The sequence below is a fragment of the Fibroporia radiculosa genome, assembly GCF_000313525.1.
Source record: "Fibroporia radiculosa TFFH 294 genomic supercontigs, scaffold3574, whole genome shotgun sequence".
NCBI lineage: Eukaryota > Fungi > Basidiomycota > Agaricomycetes > Polyporales > Fibroporiaceae > Fibroporia > Fibroporia radiculosa.
In genome coordinates this window covers 35702-51981 of record NW_012133388.1, presented here as the reverse complement: position 1 = coordinate 51981, position 16280 = coordinate 35702, and the positions used below count along the sequence as shown (strand labels likewise).

At 50.4% G+C, this 16280-nt stretch overlaps 7 protein-coding genes across 7 annotated transcripts; 3 read left to right on the top strand and 4 right to left on the bottom strand.

The window, feature by feature from the left end:
- Positions 1–545: 545 nt before the first annotated feature.
- FIBRA_04866 (uncharacterized protein) lies at positions 546–3390 on the bottom strand (the record flags this gene model as incomplete). The annotated part of the gene is made up of 7 exons (XM_012326651.1): positions 546–1374; positions 1414–1453; positions 1506–1745; positions 1794–2321; positions 2376–2862; positions 2916–3328; positions 3381–3390. The coding sequence occupies 7 exons, from the start codon at positions 3388–3390 to the stop codon at positions 546–548; spliced, it is 2547 nt and encodes an 848-aa protein (XP_012182041.1).
- Positions 3391–3970: 580 nt separating this feature from the next.
- Positions 3971–4760, bottom strand: FIBRA_04865 (uncharacterized protein; the record flags this gene model as incomplete). Its single annotated transcript, XM_012326650.1, has 2 exons — positions 3971–4182; positions 4235–4760. The coding sequence occupies 2 exons, from the start codon at positions 4758–4760 to the stop codon at positions 3971–3973; spliced, it is 738 nt and encodes a 245-aa protein (XP_012182040.1).
- A 1368-nt stretch (positions 4761–6128) lies between these two features.
- FIBRA_04864 (uncharacterized protein) lies at positions 6129–6954 on the top strand (the record flags this gene model as incomplete). The annotated part of the gene is made up of 3 exons (XM_012326649.1): positions 6129–6323; positions 6377–6627; positions 6678–6954. 3 exons carry the CDS (start codon positions 6129–6131, stop codon positions 6952–6954), a joined length of 723 nt encoding a protein of 240 aa, XP_012182039.1.
- A 1149-nt stretch (positions 6955–8103) lies between these two features.
- Positions 8104–11579, top strand: FIBRA_04863 (uncharacterized protein; the record flags this gene model as incomplete). Its single annotated transcript, XM_012326648.1, has 7 exons — positions 8104–8917; positions 9959–10174; positions 10237–10306; positions 10362–10465; positions 10519–10756; positions 10810–11446; positions 11502–11579. The coding sequence occupies 7 exons, from the start codon at positions 8104–8106 to the stop codon at positions 11577–11579; spliced, it is 2157 nt and encodes a 718-aa protein (XP_012182038.1).
- Positions 11580–11902: 323 nt separating this feature from the next.
- Positions 11903–14169, bottom strand: FIBRA_04862 (uncharacterized protein; the record flags this gene model as incomplete). The annotated part of the gene is made up of 6 exons (XM_012326647.1): positions 11903–11980; positions 12034–12682; positions 12733–12970; positions 13023–13126; positions 13186–13255; positions 13827–14169. The coding sequence occupies 6 exons, from the start codon at positions 14167–14169 to the stop codon at positions 11903–11905; spliced, it is 1482 nt and encodes a 493-aa protein (XP_012182037.1).
- A 37-nt stretch (positions 14170–14206) lies between these two features.
- FIBRA_04861 (uncharacterized protein) lies at positions 14207–15381 on the top strand (the record flags this gene model as incomplete). Its single annotated transcript, XM_012326646.1, has 4 exons — positions 14207–14470; positions 14533–14592; positions 14756–14938; positions 15280–15381. The coding sequence occupies 4 exons, from the start codon at positions 14207–14209 to the stop codon at positions 15379–15381; spliced, it is 609 nt and encodes a 202-aa protein (XP_012182036.1).
- A 271-nt stretch (positions 15382–15652) lies between these two features.
- Positions 15653–16135, bottom strand: FIBRA_04860 (uncharacterized protein; the record flags this gene model as incomplete). The annotated part of the gene is made up of 3 exons (XM_012326645.1): positions 15653–15932; positions 15987–16041; positions 16102–16135. 3 exons carry the CDS (start codon positions 16133–16135, stop codon positions 15653–15655), a joined length of 369 nt encoding a protein of 122 aa, XP_012182035.1.
- Positions 16136–16280: the final 145 nt, after the last annotated feature.

Here is a 16280-nt window from a genome sequence, read left to right as displayed (position 1 = left end):
ACCACTGCTGTACCGAATGGCCAACGTTAGATAAAGAATTATACTTCCAAGGATGAGAGTCGCATACCGCGCCCGAGTACAAAATCCCACAGCTTCCAGATAACCGGCGCGGCCTCGTGACAGGGAAGTATGCATCAATGATAGTTTTGTGTCAGAATCCTTCGCGACCGAGCCAAACAACATTACGATAGAATCAAAGGAGCATGTCAACGTCGACAATCGACAGGGTGGTTGACGCGGTCAGCTTAAACTTGAAACGATTTCAATCATCCCGCGATCGCGAATGTTGAAAACGAAGTTGTAGCGTCTAACGTCGAAGCCGTCGAACAATCATGATGAGTATAGACAACCTTCCGAATATATGAAAGTCCGCTCGGGGTCATTCCAACAGTGTGAATAGTAATACAGCGCAGTAATCTATGTGTAACTGATACAAGAAATGATGTTTGTACAAGTGGTCCCCAATGTATAATAAGTGAAGATGGAGCAGGCTCAAAATTTAAATTTAAATTTGAAGACAGTGCAAGCACTCTAGCTTGTTCGCGTCAGCTTGGGGATCCCTTCATGCGGCCCAATAGCTCGCTTAGCTTGATAGCAGCAAGCCCCTCTCTAAACCCCCAGTCCGACCCATGAGAGCGCGCCTTCTCACCGCTACTTCCTCGACTCACGGTATCGCCCCTGCTGAGCACAAGCGAAAATCTGCGCGAGCTACCTTCGCCCACAATGTCCTGCCGTGCTGTCACGGGGTTTGTCTGCAGGGCAACTGCAGGGAGAGAGAAGCGCATGCCCCTGCGCGCCGTATTCTCCCTCCTTGGTGTGGGGGGAAGACTTGACACCGCGCGGCTCGGCGAGTGCGTTGATCTACTCTGGGTGTGTGCATCCTCCGCCAGCTCCTCGTCACGCTCATCCAGGATAGTGGAGGAATACCCTTCCGATCCCACGCTGAACCGTGACCCGCTGGGACTCACCAATGGGAAAGGATCCCCATTGTTGTGCTCCTGGAAATCTTCTAGTATCTGGATATAGCTCCGCGGACGTGAAGCTGGCTTAATCCTAATCGCTGGAACAGATGGGCCGGCCTCCAATTCGTCGGCTGCGACGACCTCATCTTCCATTCTGTATAGGATTCGCCTCGGATTATCCACGTCAATTGCCATAAGCGCTGACGGAGAGCTGCCACTTCGATCGGAGAGCATGAGGGATGGCATAGATTTGAGGCCAGACAGCGTTAGGCGAGAGTGTATCGTGCCTGCCGGTACGGAGACGCCTTTCATATCCAGCAGTGGGAATACTGTTTCGTAGCATGCGTCACACGCGCGCGCTGGTTTATGTCCGTCCTTCGAGCTGTCATCTAGCACAAAGAATGTCTGGAAACTATTGGTAGTGTCGCGGAACAGATTGAATAAAACTTACTTTGCCCGAACAGCTGGCGCAAACACATCGTCCGCATAATCTACAATGATGTCTGCGCCTTCGCCAGCCGAATGTCCGCCCGCAGCGCATACAACTCTGCGCCTTCCCATCAGGTATCCATATTGCAGGCACAAAATGCTCGACTTTCGCCCTCTTCGGCTTCTCCTTCTCTTCCGGGGGATAAGGCAGAGCTTGTAGAGTACGTCGTAGATGATTGGTTGACGACGAAGAAGTCAAAGTGGAGTTAGGTTGCATCATGTTCAGCGATACCAACAGAGCCGACTTTGCATTTCGGATAGCTGTACTCCACTCGTCTCGTTCTTCCTCATTCGCTGAACTATGCTCAGAGCTATGCACAATGCCTTGGAAAGTGGACTTACATGCATAGACAGCAAAGGACTGCTGTGGACTCAATAGCTCAAACCTTCTCTCCTCCCCCGGTTCTCGCGCGGGCGTAACAACCACCTCTACATCCATCAAATCCAAGAATCCTTTATACACCCATCTCTCGTCTGTGCTGGAATGTCGCATCTTCTTCTTCGGGCTCCCATGCAGAAGCTTAAACTTCAGCATTGAATCCTTGCGCTTGATAGCCTCGACCGCAGGGGTGTCTGTATCACTCTTGCTGCGCGTGCGTACCAGAGGTGGCCGTCCCCCGCCCACGCTTATGGGGGCTTCTGAAGTAGCATCGCCATCCGCACTTGCGAGCCAGATGACACAGTCACTAAAGAGCAAGAACTCGCGCTCTTTCGCCACAGAACCTTCTAAGTGAAGTAGCGGCGAGCGCTTCAAAAATGTACGTCCAGGGACGATCAATCGAAATGGCAGGTTCGCAGTGTTCCGCTGCAGGGCGAGGAGAGCGAGAGTCTGTGCATGTGAATGAAGGGAGGCATTCAGGGATGACGTGACTGGAAACCAATTCGTATTTCAAAATTGCATTTGGCTGAGATTAAATCGCTTACTCTTCGAAACCAGCGTGTGGACTGCAGTCAACTGTGCATACTCCGGATCTTCTGAATTTGTGCAGCTGATGAGGTCCTTGAGCAGAAGCAAGTATCGCGGACACCTCTGGACGATGGTGAGTAGCCAATCGCGAAACCTGAGCTTCCCGCAGCGCGGATCAGACTCCTGCTTAGCAATAAATGAAGCAAACGTGTGATGGGTCGAAAGCAGAGAAGCGTATGATGCAAGTGCATCGGAAAACGACGTTACGAACGGTGTGTAAAGGGAAAGATAGGGGAAATGCGCAAGAAGTACGGGAGACAGGGGCGGAGGCGGGTCAGCTGGCTGTGTCAACGCAGATGTATCGAGAAATGCAGTGAGGGATGCATAAAATGAGCGGTGTAGGTTCCAGATGTCAATGAAGTTTGAGAATATTGACGTGAGTTCGGAGCGATCAAGCAGTTGGTGGGGCGTATCCAGTGAAGCAACGATGGGAGTCAGAAAGTGCTACACCAAGGCGTCAGATCTCTATTCAACAGAGGACCAAGTCAAGAACGCACGGAGTAGATCAGCTCCAGCCCATCGAGATACGACTTCTCCGTCTCGTGAAACTCATTGATCACCTTTCGACGCTTCGCTTCCCTCTGTTCATCGACAGGCTGCATATGACTCCTTCGGGGGGCTCTCCGGGAAATATCCAGAGAGGATGGTCGATGCCTCGGAGGCCTTGTCGCATTCTTGATGACAGCCGGTGTAACGACAGGCACCACGAAGCCCGGCGAGAGATCCTCCTCGGGCAACGAGTCGAACGACGCCGTACTCACAACAGACTGCCGATTGAGGTTCGGAGGGGTTGGAAGAGATATTCGACGAAAGGGAAGGTGACGTTGACGTTGAAAATGAATGTCAGAGTGACTAGGAGAAAGGTGGGATTCCGAAGAAGGAAAGTCGACCATGGAGGCCGGGGTAGAAACTGTAGTTAAATGAATGGCGCGATGCAAATGAATGAAATAATGGGGACTCACCTGCCGCCATGGGGCTCGTAAGTGAATTGGAGAATGGCCTAGCGGTTGTGTTGCTGACCGTCGTAGTCGAAGCCGAGCGGGTGGGACTGCTCGGTTTCCTCGGGCCATCCGCTCTGCCCGAGCTATAAATGGCAAGTCTCGTGGTTCGTGGAGTAGTAGTACATGCTCATCTCAATCACCATCGTGACTGAACTTATGTAGAACACCGAAGATGATTCACAAGGTCCATCAATAGAGTCTCAAGGCAACTCAATTTCGAGTTGGCCAACGTCAGATATTCTTACAGGTGCCAGAGCTGGCTTATAATGTTACGCGACTGCCCTTCGGAACTCTTCTCATTCGCGTTGAAATACGAAGCAGCCCATTGAGACAGCTGAAGGATTCTACTCGTCCCGTAAATGAAAGATTATCACTGCCGCTTCCATCAGACGGATTATTGCAGCGAAGGTCCGAGCCTCACCCTTACTCAATTTGAAGCCTTCGCCTACGATGCTGTCCTTCTCGGTGATTAGAAACGAAGGAGCCCCGTATCGATAGTGGGACAAGTCGAAAGGCATCCTGTATTAGAAGCAATTGTATATGAAACAGCATCAAACAACCAACTCGCCCTCGACACTCTCTGGTTCCAACCCAATCCGCTCAAGCACTCGGTCGTAACGATCCCGATCCACCTGCTTGAGATATCTTAGTATTCGTGCCCTCTGGTGCACGAGCCTGCGGAGACTTCTACGGTTACCGATGTCCTTCTTAAACTTGCTCAAGTGATCCCACAATTTCCGGATCCTAAGCGTCAGAAGCGCGGCTGCAATGCCCTGTCAGAAATCATTCAAAAACGGCGTTGTTAAACTACGCACCTTGGACCTCTGGTCTGCCAGTGTCCATCGGGTTTTCGGATTCTGAGAATTCGGCAATGATCCGCTTGCGGTTCTCGTACGCTATGCCGCGCGCATTCGCGTTGCGAAGGTCAACCAGCCTTGCCAGCGTGCTTGTCTTAAGAGCCTCTTCAGGCTCTGCTTGCTGATAACGGGACGTCACATCGACTCGACCACTAGATTGTTTGATCCTTGTTACGCCCTCCAACGTCAAGCTGGGCAACGTATCGAACAGCAGCTCCTTCTCTCGATCCCCAACACCAAAGTTGAAGTATTTGGGTAATTGTGACTCATCGAACGGAGTAGTTTCAATGGGAGGTATCGGGGAGGCGAGAATATCCTCTTCCGTGACGATGACCTTCGCGAGGTCGCAGTCCTTCCACTTGGCTACATCGTCGGGACGGTTTCCAAGGATAATATGTGGGCGATTCGCCTTCGCGAGCTGTTCTCTTTGTTGACGCTTCTCGACGTTGGCCTTTTCTGCGACACGAGACTTACGCTTGCGCATGACAGAAACTTGAAGAACAGCAGACGTGTGCAGTGACACGGAGCGTGCTGACCCCGAAGGAATTCCAGAACGCGAGCCTGACAAACCGGAATGTCAGCATCAAGTATGCAGGTCATACGATAGACGTCACATTGTGCGAGACATGCTCTAAGCATCGTCGTCGTTCACCGCGACCACAGTGAAGAACTTCAAGTATTAGCCCGGCTTCGAATGTTCAAGCGCCTGGCGCGCCGTAATTTCGTGTGTGACCGTGGGGAATACACTAGCGCCCAAAAACATATATAAAAGTCTCTTATGCTGTTTCCTTTCTCTCCAGAGAGATATGCCACGCTGCTCGGTGTCAGACTGCACTACCGTCGAGACAGTGCCAGTGACTCTCCTGAGTCCTGTCCTCTCAAGATTTGGCTACGGCTAAGCAGGCTAGGAAGTGTCGTGATTCATTTATCTATGTTGCGGCATGTCGACATATCCTTGTAACATTCATCCTCTTAATCAATCTGGTCGTTTTCATAATGCAATCTTGGGTGAACTTCCACCTGTGTTTCTGGTTGTCGGAATTTGTTTGCTGCGATGAAAATTGGGTTTTCACTTGCTATTGTTGGGTCTGCGGGTGTCGCTGACGGCTCGTGTGTCGTGCAGTCAAACGAAGGTAGATGTCTATGCTTTCGGTCAACATGCATATTGCCGTCTCAGGTTGGATGGGATGAATGGTGGTGTGTGATGGTGCATTTTTAGATGTATGTGGTCTGGCGCTGTATTTTTTTCAGTAGTTTTTGAAGGTTGACAAAGAGTCCCCAGTCTGTGTGTCTACGAGGTGCTTGGTAAATACGAAAGTGGAGCACGAGATGGGCGAAGTTGCTGTTGACTTACTAGACGTCGGTGCCAGAACTCAAAATGCAAGTCAATTTCTGGTGAAGTGGTTCTTCCAAATTACTCTGCGTCCTCGCCAGACTCATCCAGTCAATAAGTAGCTCTGCCAGATGGATGTCGATACCCCTCATTATTCAAGTCCGCAGGATTCTGAAAGTAGTGGCGTCAACATCGGGTGTACTCGTGGAACCGATGGGCATTCGAAGAATGCAATGTGATATCTGGATACCGTTCATTTGTTCGGTGCCGCGTCACACTCATCGATAGCGTATTCTGTGAAAACCACGTTGGCTGCTTTGTCTGCTAAGTCGGAATTCCTGCTGTGGCCGTTCAGAGCACAAAGCAATCGTGGCTTCAAACTTGTGGCCCTCAAAGACACAAAGCCCATGCCTCGGGCCACTCACGCACTATATATAAGTCGGTTAAGAGCGAGTCGTTTGCATTTCTCGTCCCCATAGCTGCTAGCTTGCCCCTTAGCTTTGACAATTGAAGTGATCAATGTCTGTTCTTACTCCCTCTACATCCTACCTTCTCGAGTCCACCATTTGTCCTACGTCTTTGATTTGTCGCAAAGATGGACATCTCATCTCTCATGACCGTCGCTTCCATTCATATCCCGAGAAAGTACAGGAGGTGGCTGTCATAATGTCTCTTATGCTTGTGGGTGGAAACTCCTCTACCGTTATTTCCCAGGTGCGTCATCTTGTTCAATACGATTGGTCTACTCCGGCTCATACTTCTTTCAGTCTAGCAACCGCCCGTCTACTGTGAGCATCAAAGCGGAACAATCGAAATCAGAACGTGCACGGCGGCAGGTTGCACAGAAGGCCCACGATGCCATGCGGAAAAAGTGGAAAGCAAGAGCTCTGAAAGTGTCCTCCGCGGAGCGGACCATCGCCAATTGGTTTCAGTCGGCCGTCATGGCATGGGCGTATGCTGAAGTGACCCCCTATCCGGATGACGTGTGGACAGACCTTCTTTCTATTGCAGTGAATCGGTGAGACGGTCGCGACATTGTACTGCACTTGTCGTGACATTTGTGTACAGTACTCCACGCCAGGTGCGCAACTGGTTCAGCGATAAAAGGCAGATGGATGCGCGGCAAGAACCACGACTGGAGATGCCATCCAACCGGGACATGCGACTCATTAAAGTGGACAACCGTCTCATGCGCGTACGGCCTGGCGTGTTGCGGATGTTCGACATCGCAGAAGATACATGGACTGATCTCCAGTTCGAGACCGCCTTGGAAGCTTTCGCTCGGACCCAAGAAGCTAAAAAGGGTGATCTTGAAGATGAACACGGATCGTGCAAGACAGCCTGACTTACCGGATGGGCCCATTCTACCTACCCGATCCTTTATGCGGAAGACGTTTCGTGTCCTTCAACAGAGGGCGCAGTAAATACCCTTGGCACAATGTAGCAACCATTCGATCGACCTAGTAGCGAACATCCACCCTTCCGATGGAAACGTTCCTGTGCTATAGAAGATGACCATCAAAGAGTATCATGCGGTTGAAATTCTCGCGTTTCTATCCCTATTTCCCTCAGGTCTTCTGTCGACATTTGGTCCCACGCAGATCATGGAATCAACGCTTATGCGACCCCATTCAAGTTACAGCCTATATTATATATCCTAGATACAGGGATCTGGTGCCCGCCACTTCTCTCAAGATGTCGATTGGAATCAGTCGCTTCTCGATATTCCACCCCTAGATTTTGTGGTTTCCCCGCTGCGGCGGCACATTCCTAGCATCCCGGGGAAAGCGTTTATTTAAATTCCTGACGGAGACGAATAGCAGTACACAACCACTCATACGATACACTTGTCATTAAAATGTAGCTCGTTTGAAAATACAGATACGTGGCTATTCAATTTCAGTACTCTTTATAATTGTGGTCTTTTCTTCCATCTGACCGAAAGTTTCTTTGAATAAAATAATCATCTGGAAATTGTGTATTAGCAGTGAGGGCTCGGGCGCTGTGGGGCCTTATTTACAAATATTATCTAAAGGTTTCAACGCCTAGCCACTGCTTGACCATTTCCATGACCGTGCTCAACAACGCGAGCAGCCACGCAGCGAGGCATGTTACCGCCTGACTTCGACCGGATGTTCCCGAGGACGAGGGACTATGAGGCTAAGTCTCGATTTCGAGTTCTCGTTGGTGAAGCTTGACGTGCATCGTCAATGTCTCTTAAGCCCCTTGGTTACCACTAGGTGCTTGGCACGACAAGTGGCCTCCCTTTATTACGCATTGCTCTGGCCAAAGCAATGCGGGGCGTGTGAGTCTACAAAGCTCATGGATAAATCCGATTGTTTCAGAACTGATATGTGTGGCGAACAAAGGAATCTGCCATATCTTTGTGGCAGACGTGCCACTCTCGATATATATACGCGCGCGCATATGCTAGTTTCCACCCGCTTTGTTGCTCCTCGAGTCTACTGACAACTTCCTCTGCAATCCAACCCTCATGCCTACTCACGATACGGCTCCTTATTCAACTTGTTATACCTGTGACTCCGGGTTAACATCGAGTACCATCTTCAGGAAAGGATTCATGGTCATCGACAACCCTCAGCTCGGCTCGTATCCCAAGGACGTGCAAGACGCTGCTATTGCTTTATCGCTCATGTCGGGGACTTCTACGATTTCAGCAAGCAAAGAGCCCTCCTCACCGTCACACAAGCAGCCTCCCCTTTCTGATCACACCCATACTGCACTCAATACAGATGCGCTCTCCGATATAGCCGTTGACCGTGCGGAGGCGTCGCGCATATCTTCTGTCCCTGTGCAAGACAAGTGCTCTTCTTTCCCCTCATCACATCAGCGAGGCCGACGTCGAGGAGCAAAAGCTCATAAGAAAGATTCCCGGAGAGACGCTCTTCGACAACAATGGAAGGAGAGAGCATTGAAGATCCTCGCGCAGCCCAGAACACAAGCGACTTCCGCTCAGACGTCTGTGATGAACTGGGTCTATACGGAACTGACACCATATCCGGACGATGCTTGGGCTTCGTGCATTGCGGTATTGATAGATCGGCGAGTACATGACATGGCTGTTACTCATTCGACGTTGTTGACGTTCGGTAATATACATAGTTCGGTGAACCAAGTCAGGAACTGGTTCTCAAACAAACGTCAATGTGATGCTCGAGATAGGATGAAAGCTGGTGGTGTCGGTGGTGTTCCTGAAGGTTTGGAACCCATCTCGGTTGATGGACGTATGGTGCGGCTATGGTGTCATGCGCAGACAAAAATCGGCAGCAACGAGCAGTGGACTGACCGTAAGTTTGAAGAGACTGTCGAACACATCGTTTTCGATTATACAGGAGACATTCAATGAATATCGCTTTGGTCTGCATCTGCGGTGGATCATAATTAACTTATAAGAATTTCCCATTGGAGTCATGCTAAAGTTATTCGTATTTATACCTGTTCACCGGTGGCCTCTGTTTGAAGTTTTTGATACCTGATTAGACAACGTTAGTTCTACATAATTTCTATAATCCAGACGTCTTGGACATGTGTTGTGGCGATAGATCGCTCGCCCGGCCTTTTGTTGTCCAAACCCGGCGCCAGCCTGACCTTCTCCCCGACAACATAAGCCGCGGCGCATCTCGCGCTCTTCAAAAGCTTCGATAATCTACCACCTTTGAAATGCGGAACATTGGATTTGCATTGTAAGTACTCGTGTTCTGCGTCTACTGCGGCCCTGTCACTAGCGCTACCTGCTCGTGCTAGTGGCTTCGAGCCGCAGTAGCAACAGTACTCAACCCATATTGTCAATGTGAAAATCGCACTCGGAAAAGTAATAACAATTGGATGGACAGATAGCATTGCGGTAAACATGCGAATGGGGGAGCGCGTGTAGTGGCAAGCTCAGTAACCTCCGCCAGTTCTGAGAATGGACGTGCTAGGCGGGACTCCGGATAACTTGAATCCGCAGTCGCTTTCTCGCGGGCTGGTCATATGTCACCGTTTCGCTACTTTGCGGCAGCAGAGTAAGTAAAGACTCTAACCGGCCGGCAAGTGGGTACGACTTCGATGTTGCCAAGAACGATTGTCGCCTTGCATGCTCTGATCGCAGCTGAGCTCCACATCTAAACTATAGAGTTGTAGCCACGCCCACGGAGCGTTGCATCTTTCTCTCCTCCTGCATCTTGGATCAACTTCAATGCGACTTTGCTCAAGGTTTCTATTCTGGCGAAACCCTTATATTTTCGGAAAGCATGACGTCTTACCTGCTCACGACAACCCCATAAATCTGCAGGGAGCTCAATTACCGCTGACATATTTCAAATTACGCAAGATTTTGCTTGTTGCAGCGATCTTGCTCATTTCTGCACCGGTTGGTCTCCTCTTGAGAGCAGTGGTGGATCATCTACCGAGTCTCTCCTTGCCTCGTTGGTTGGGTGGTGATGGTGGCCTACCACCGGTGTATTACAATTATCACCGCTACGAGCTGCAGTTGCCTCAACATAATGCCGACTACCTACCCATCAGGGAGATGAAGTTCATATGGATGGCCAACCACGTCCGTGGTAAGCGGTTGCACTCATCTCTCCCTGCTATAATTCTACCTCTTCATGGTTTTATTTATCAGGTGCAGGGTGGGGAAATGCTTTGCAAGAACTACTTCTGAACAGCTACCTAGCATATCGCTCCCGCCGTTCGTGAGTTGTAAACAATATCATTGTGTAGAGATATCGTCTGTGAGCACTATTCTAGGTTTGTTTTCGATAACTATACCTGGGACGAATTCAATACCCCATACTCCCTCTCTAATGGAGAACTGATACCTTCACAAATCCCACTTTCCACGTTCATTCGAGGTTGGTTGGAGCCGCATAATTGGATTCACGAGTACCACTCAACTAGGTTTCAGGTCCGACCGTTGGGGCACCTTTCATCGCCGATCCTTCTCATCCAGTTGCCATCATGAAAAAGTATTGGGATCAAATCTGCCCTCAGCCAAAGATTATTCACAATGAAGACATTTTGGCCTCTTTAGACAGAGAAGCAACTGCTGGTCTATTGATTGATAGATGGGTAGAAGTACTCGGAGAGACTGAAGACAGATGTGTGGAGGTTCCAGTCGACTCACACGCAATATTCGATATATTGTGCGTAGTATACACAGCATCTTTTCTTGTTCCTCACCACCTGATTAACGTAGCATCTTTGGGGACGGCAACCGACTACTCGATGCCTGGCCATCATTCTCCGCGAGTCCCATTATATCTGAGTTCGGATGGTCTCCTCTAATCGAACTAGCCTTCGACGAGAATCGTGATCTATTCTGGCCTTCAGCAACAGAGCCCTACCTTTCATCCACGCCATTCATCACTAATGCGGCTCGCTACTCTGTAGTTCCCGGCCTGCTCGTACTCCACATTCGCCGCGGTGACTTCGAAGAACATTGTGTCAATCTTGCGCTCTGGCAGTCTACCTACACAGGATTCAACAGTTTCCCTGAACTCCCTGACAAGCTCGAGCGTATACCTCCGGGTGCCAGCAACACGTCAACAGTGGAAACGTATCGTCGGCACTGTTTCCCAGATATCGGGGAAATCGTACGCAAAGTCGAGGATGTGCGCGCGTCAGACGTGGGGCAAGGATTGCAAAATATCTTCGTGATGACGAACGGCGCTTCGGAATGGATTCATGAACTCAAAGCCGCACTGGAAAGTCTTGGCGGCTGGGAACGCATCTCGAGCAGCAAAGACCTAGTACTTAGTAAAGAACAGAAATATGTCAGCCAAGCAGTTGACATGCTCATTGGACAAAGGGCACAGGTGGTAATTGGGAATGGAGTAAGTACTCTGGGAGTTGCGTATCAGACGATAAACTCACCTTGTGATTCGGCAGTTCTCGAGCCTCACCGGTCAAATCATTATGTTGCGAATGGCAAACGGGTTACCACCAGAGAGTCATTACTTCTGGTAGACTTGGTGTTCTCATTTTATTGTCTTACTGGCCAAACTGCGATTCAGGTAACATACTGAATCACATTCATCGCCGTAACCTTGTGGAAAGCTCAATGATTTGCGATATTAATGCATCATTAGCCATTAGCGCGACAAGTAGACCATAGGGAGTATTCTATAGAAACGCGGTATCGGTTATACGCCCAGTCATGTAGCGTCGTCCAGGACGCGCAATCCTTTAGCCTAGTAGAGGAATGTCCAGTATACCTAGGTACAGTCGCCGCTGAATTATACCACAAACATACGGCATCGTCTAGTCCATCGGCGAGCATACTATCACCACTACCAGAAACGAGTGCTGTTGGGAGACAACCCCATCGCCATACGCATCATAACGATGTTAGAGGTTAAACTCGAAAACTGCCAATGGCAATCAGAACATCCAACACGAGAGCACCACGAAATGGACGTACCCCGTTCCCAATGAGAACCTGTGCCCGCTGGCCAATGAGCATATCCACTGATTGGGCGACATATTTCTGTTCCCAGCTCAACCGCAAGTCCCTGCTACCCGTAACTCGCTCAAAGTGGCCTGTGGTCTTCAGTGCCTTCTTCAGCTCATCTACCCACTCCTTGGCGCCGTTCGTCATGATATACACGTTCTTTAAACCAATCCCCGCTGGCGTCTGTCGTACCTCTTCCACCCTCGCGACAATTTGCGCAATGGTCGGGAAGCAGCGCTTCATGTACAATGCCTTGTTTTCGTCTGTATTCTCACCCCAACCAGCTCCGGGTGGTGGCTCAAACTGGTCAGGCAGCTCCGTGAATGAATTGAACCCGTTCCAACGAGACGACCACCGTGCCAAGTGCATACAATGGTCGGCGAAGTCTCCGCGGCGGACGTGTAATACGAGCAGGCCGGGCAGCATCGTGTAAGGTGCATTGTCGCCGCTGAACAACGAGAACAAGGGGAAATATGACTGGAGACCCTTTTCGGGAGAAAAAATTGGGCGGTTTGCCTTGAACGCATCCTCGACGAGCGGGGACCAGCGAAATTGCGTCATGATTGGGGACTTGGCAAAATCGGGGAATATGTCTAGAGCACGCGTCGAGCCGAATATCCTAAGAACCACATTAGCATAAGCATGGCCGTCCTGAAGAATGGCGCGCACCATATCGAGAATATCTGTGCAGATTCCCGGTCAATCTCCACGCAGCGATCGGACATCGAGTTTAACTTCTCGACCCACGCATCAAGTGTTGCTTGTGCGGAAGCATCACCGGGAAGTGTGTTCGTTACTTCATCGCTAAAGATGACGGTTGGATGTGGACAGACTTGATCCCAATATTCCTTGATTACAGCACGAGGAGCAGGATCACCGGGGGGAAACGGAGAACCAACAGTGGGACCTTTCTCGAGGAAATAAGCATCCACATAGATGTCAATAGAGGACAGCCTTACCCTGAATTAGGGCGGACAAGGGAACTCGCGATGGAATTAATTTGCCGTTATAATCTGTATAGTCTGACCCGTCCCGATTCCATGTATAGTTATCAAATACAAAGCTACACAATAGATGGCGATAAGTAAGAGAACTTCAAGGCTGCTAGGGATGGACACTCACGCTCGCTCTGACTTGTATGCTAAGTAAGAGTTCAGAAGTAACTCTTGCATCACATTCCCCCATCCAGAAGCTGACGCCACGTCAGTTACCGAGAATATAAGCAATACATCCAAAGGAAAATCGGTGAAATTATTTCGGAATCGAACTCCCAGAGCAAAACAACAAAATCAGCACTACTCCAACATGGAATAGAGACACGCCACAGAATGAAGGTGGATAAATGCAATGATGTGACTGATGCATCAAAAATTGACGCTATCAGGTCTCACGAGCTGCGGAAGATCATATTACGACTATAGCGCCTTTCGTCAACGCGAAACTTGAGGAACAAATGTATGAAGAAAAGCTCCCAGCGTAAGACCTGTCGAACACAAGCCTGTGTATACCAGCGATGGTATAGGCTAAGCACGCAACTAGAGGCAGTGCTTGTCACCTCATTTAGTGCCAAACTGTGAGGGAAGGGGGAGGTGGGGGTAAAATATGGGAATACGGCTGATGCAAGAAGAATGAGACGCGAGTCATGGACATAGTATTGGGGGCGTTCGTGTCTGTCCGTACAGCGAGGCGCTCGTGTGACCAGCCATTGTTGGAGTAAAGATGATAACAAGACGCAGTGACCGGTAATGATTGAAAAAACGCACCATGAACATGATTGGCCATGAATAGAAACTTTCCTTCCCTCCCCTCTGGATATGGCAAACCTGGATCATGCTGAGACAATCGGAGCTCGCTCTCATGATACTGTGGATACAGAGGCGGGAAAATATGGTTCTCTGGTGGATCTGCAATGTACAGGAGCCCGTCTCCAACATTAAACCCGCGTAGAATGGCAAGAACTGAGAGCGCGACGAGAGTAAGGAACGCGAAGCGGGTGTAACGTCTGTTGTGCCATCGCAGCCAAGCGGGCCTAGTGCCCTGTCGGTCGTAAGGTGCAGGAAGGATGTCATGAACGGAGGGTTTTACATGGTGGACAAAGCGGAGCATCCTGGGCTTGTCGTCAAACGACATCCGCGGCCAGAAGATGGAGGGAGAGTTGGCGGGAGCGTTGCCACCATCTCTGCTCTCCGCGGACGCAATCGAGCCCAGGGAATCGTCTCAGGCAGTGCCGGCACTTCCCGATCATCAACTGCTTGAGGACTGGGCCCGGCTCTGGTGCAGAGTTTGGGTCTGCTTGCGACTGCATAGTTTCTCTCAGCCACACCACCGACCCTCCCGTCCGCCGCCCAAAAAGTCGCGCAACAATATCCTCAAAATGTCCAACGACCTCGAGTGGCTCCTTCTGCGCGTTCGTCATGGCTCCACGTCTCTCTGCATGTTCTGTGTGCTGAGACAACTTGTCTCTCACAGAAAAACAACTCCTTTATTGTGAAGCGGGTCGAGGAGGGCCCCGTCTTCTCAAAGGAGCCCGTACGTATCATAGGTTTCCCACTGCATCTAAAGCCTGAAGTCCCTCATGTGCATCTAGGGGAATTTGACAAACCTCCACTCGTACAAATACTCTGGTCTTGCGAACGCAAAGGCATGCGCTGGCATTTGGCTATAATTAATACATGCTGACCTCCGTTCATAGACTATCGATGTCAGGGACAGTGAATCTGGAATTCAATTGATCACCCGCAAGAAAGGCGCATCGTCACACGCCGTTCGCCCCGGGTTTGCTACTTCGACTATCCGTCCCCGCTCAGGCGGGCGTCGCGCGCTTGGTGTCGCTGCTAAGCTCGCAAAGCGCGGATACCGCCCAGATCTCCGTGCAGTGAGTGTCCTATTTATTTTCTGGATCTTCTGCATGCCCTCTGCTACGAACACCTCTCAACATCGACCGAATTGGATCGAACAAGATGCACCATCTAGAGCCCGCTGGACAGCCGCAAGGCATCATGAAAGTTGGGTGTGGACATGATGTGCAAGAGTACGTGGTCCGGCATGGAGTCGATCAAACTTCTGCTGGATACGCCCCATGTCGCTATCGGGTCCCGTTCGATGCTCTGCGCGGCAGCCCGACTCTTTGGCGCTCACATCCTTTATTATATTATGCCTGTCCTTAGGATTTTGCGTTCCAGTACGCGGAAACTAACATCATTGTCTACCCGACAGGCTACCCTTGCTCGCGTATCTGCTCTCCTCGTCGCGCAGAAAGAGAAGAAGCCCTCACCACCCAAGAAGGTTCGGGGAAAGAAGAAGACTGCTACTGCATAGGCATGTATAATGTTGTGGATGTCTTATTTGTATTGTCTTGCACGTTCTCCATGCACCCCATCATGTCCATGTTTACGCAGAGAAGTAATCTATGTGACCCACTATGCATGCGATTCTCTCATCTGTGTTTTGTCGGGCCACATTCAAGCGGACAAGACACCATGCTATACAATTTGAGCAGTCAATTTAGCTAAAAGTACAGGTGGATTGGAAGCTCCCTTCAATGCTAATGATACACTACGCGCGTTTGACTAAATTTTCAACATTGAATTCAGATCATGAGCTTCGGAGCTGGCTGGCTGATGATCCTCCCATTGCCTCCAGCCGCGCTTCGGTTGGCGTAGTCCTTGCTCGGCCTGTTCTGTTCTGCCTTCCTATACAGACTCTCGTTGAGCCGTCGCTCGTGCTCGTCTCCGCCATTGCCCTTCTTTCGCTCCCTCTTGGGCACGTCTTCCTCATGGTGCTCGTGGTGAACAGGCTGTTCACCAGGGGCGGTAGGGCGCGGGTAATCTGTAGCTTCTTCGGCGGGCGGAGTAGGAACTTTAGGCTCGCTATTGGAAGAATATTCGTCAGGGATGTACATTAATAATATGGTAGACACTCACGGCGGGGGGTGCGGCCGGGGCCTGCTTATCGACAGACGACGACCGCCTACTTTCACTGCCAAAGCAATCTTATTGAGTACTCGCGATGGCTGGACAGAGGACTCCAATCACTCACTCGCTGGAGGGTGTTGAGCCATGGTTTCGGCCATGGTGTTCAGCGCGGGGATGGCAATGTAGTGGTTAGGTAGATGGTATTGATAGACAGAATGTTTGGCACTGGAGATCTATATATCCCTGCGACGAGCTGGGCAGCTGACCTGGCTCGCCCAGGCTGGCACGGGCCAGCCGAGGTGC